Genomic DNA, 971 nt, shown 5'->3' with positions numbered 1-971 from the left:
TGCAGCGACCCCTACTGGCGAAGTCGCGTACTCTCCCCAGCATCCCTCAGTCACCAACCGTCTCCAGGGTCCACCACTCGGACTTGATAGGTGGGAGTCCGCCCCGCAGGAAAAACCCTCCACCTGCCACCAGCCAATCCAAGGCCTGCACTCTGCCCCCTGCAGGTAAGCAGCAGCAGTTTCTCAAACTTTTTCATTTTACCTCATTCAGCAAACACTCACCCCTGCAATAACACATCTTAATATATACAACCTGAAGGAAAAATATTAGTCTCTTAGCTCATTGTCTTTGGTCCTTCGAATGTGAAGAGTGGTGATGTTTTGACCACAACAAACTCATGAACACGTCGACTCAGGGCATTTTGAGTTCTTTACMGTATGGATTTCAAACTTTCCAATCATATAAAACAAATGGAAATCAAAAAAGTTATTTACTACAAGTGTTGTGTGCACTAATAACATTTTAAGACTATTTGTAATTTAGAATAGACTTGAGTTGGTTTGGTAAAAACATTTTATTTCAGCCRGTWGATAGYCCAACATAAATAATTTTATTTCAGGTGTTAAGATGCAGTTAGTCAGCGAGGGGCGCAGCACGTGAACATGCTATGTATTGGAATAGTGTTGAAAAATAAAAGCTCTGCAACTCATCCTCAGAAACGTTCCACCGGTATCTTTAGCTTTTCTTTTTAGTGATCCGGTCTGAAGTCCTTTATCCATTATTACTTTTAAACACAATCCTTTGGTAAGCTAACAGTAGTGTCGCACTTTGAGCTCACGTAATAGAAAATAAGCGGTTATTTACATGCGATGCTTTGCGTACCAGTAGGGGGCACCGTGGACCACAGTTTGAGAAAGACTGACTTAGAGGCACCAGTCAGGTTCTTTTGTTGTGCTTTTTCCTCCTCTGATTGTGAGGAGTGATGTTCACACCTTCATGACTTTTTTCTAATGAGATGGTGTCTTCAGCG

The 971-nt window shown here is 42.3% G+C and overlaps 1 protein-coding gene across 1 annotated transcript in view; it reads left to right on the top strand.

Moving 5' to 3' along the window:
- Positions 1-971, top strand: part of ankfn1b (ankyrin repeat and fibronectin type III domain containing 1b) — a 177,630-nt gene that overhangs the window by 16,349 nt on the left and 160,310 nt on the right. The window contains exon 4 of the mRNA XM_008436408.2: positions 1-165. Coding sequence (XP_008434630.1) covers positions 1-165 — 165 coding nt within the window. The remainder of the gene's footprint in view (positions 166-971) is intronic.

This window comes from Poecilia reticulata, linkage group LG19 (genome assembly GCF_000633615.1).
Source record: "Poecilia reticulata strain Guanapo linkage group LG19, Guppy_female_1.0+MT, whole genome shotgun sequence".
Classification (NCBI taxonomy): Eukaryota; Metazoa; Chordata; class Actinopteri; order Cyprinodontiformes; family Poeciliidae; genus Poecilia; species Poecilia reticulata.
This window is presented reverse-complemented; position numbering and strand designations above follow the sequence as displayed.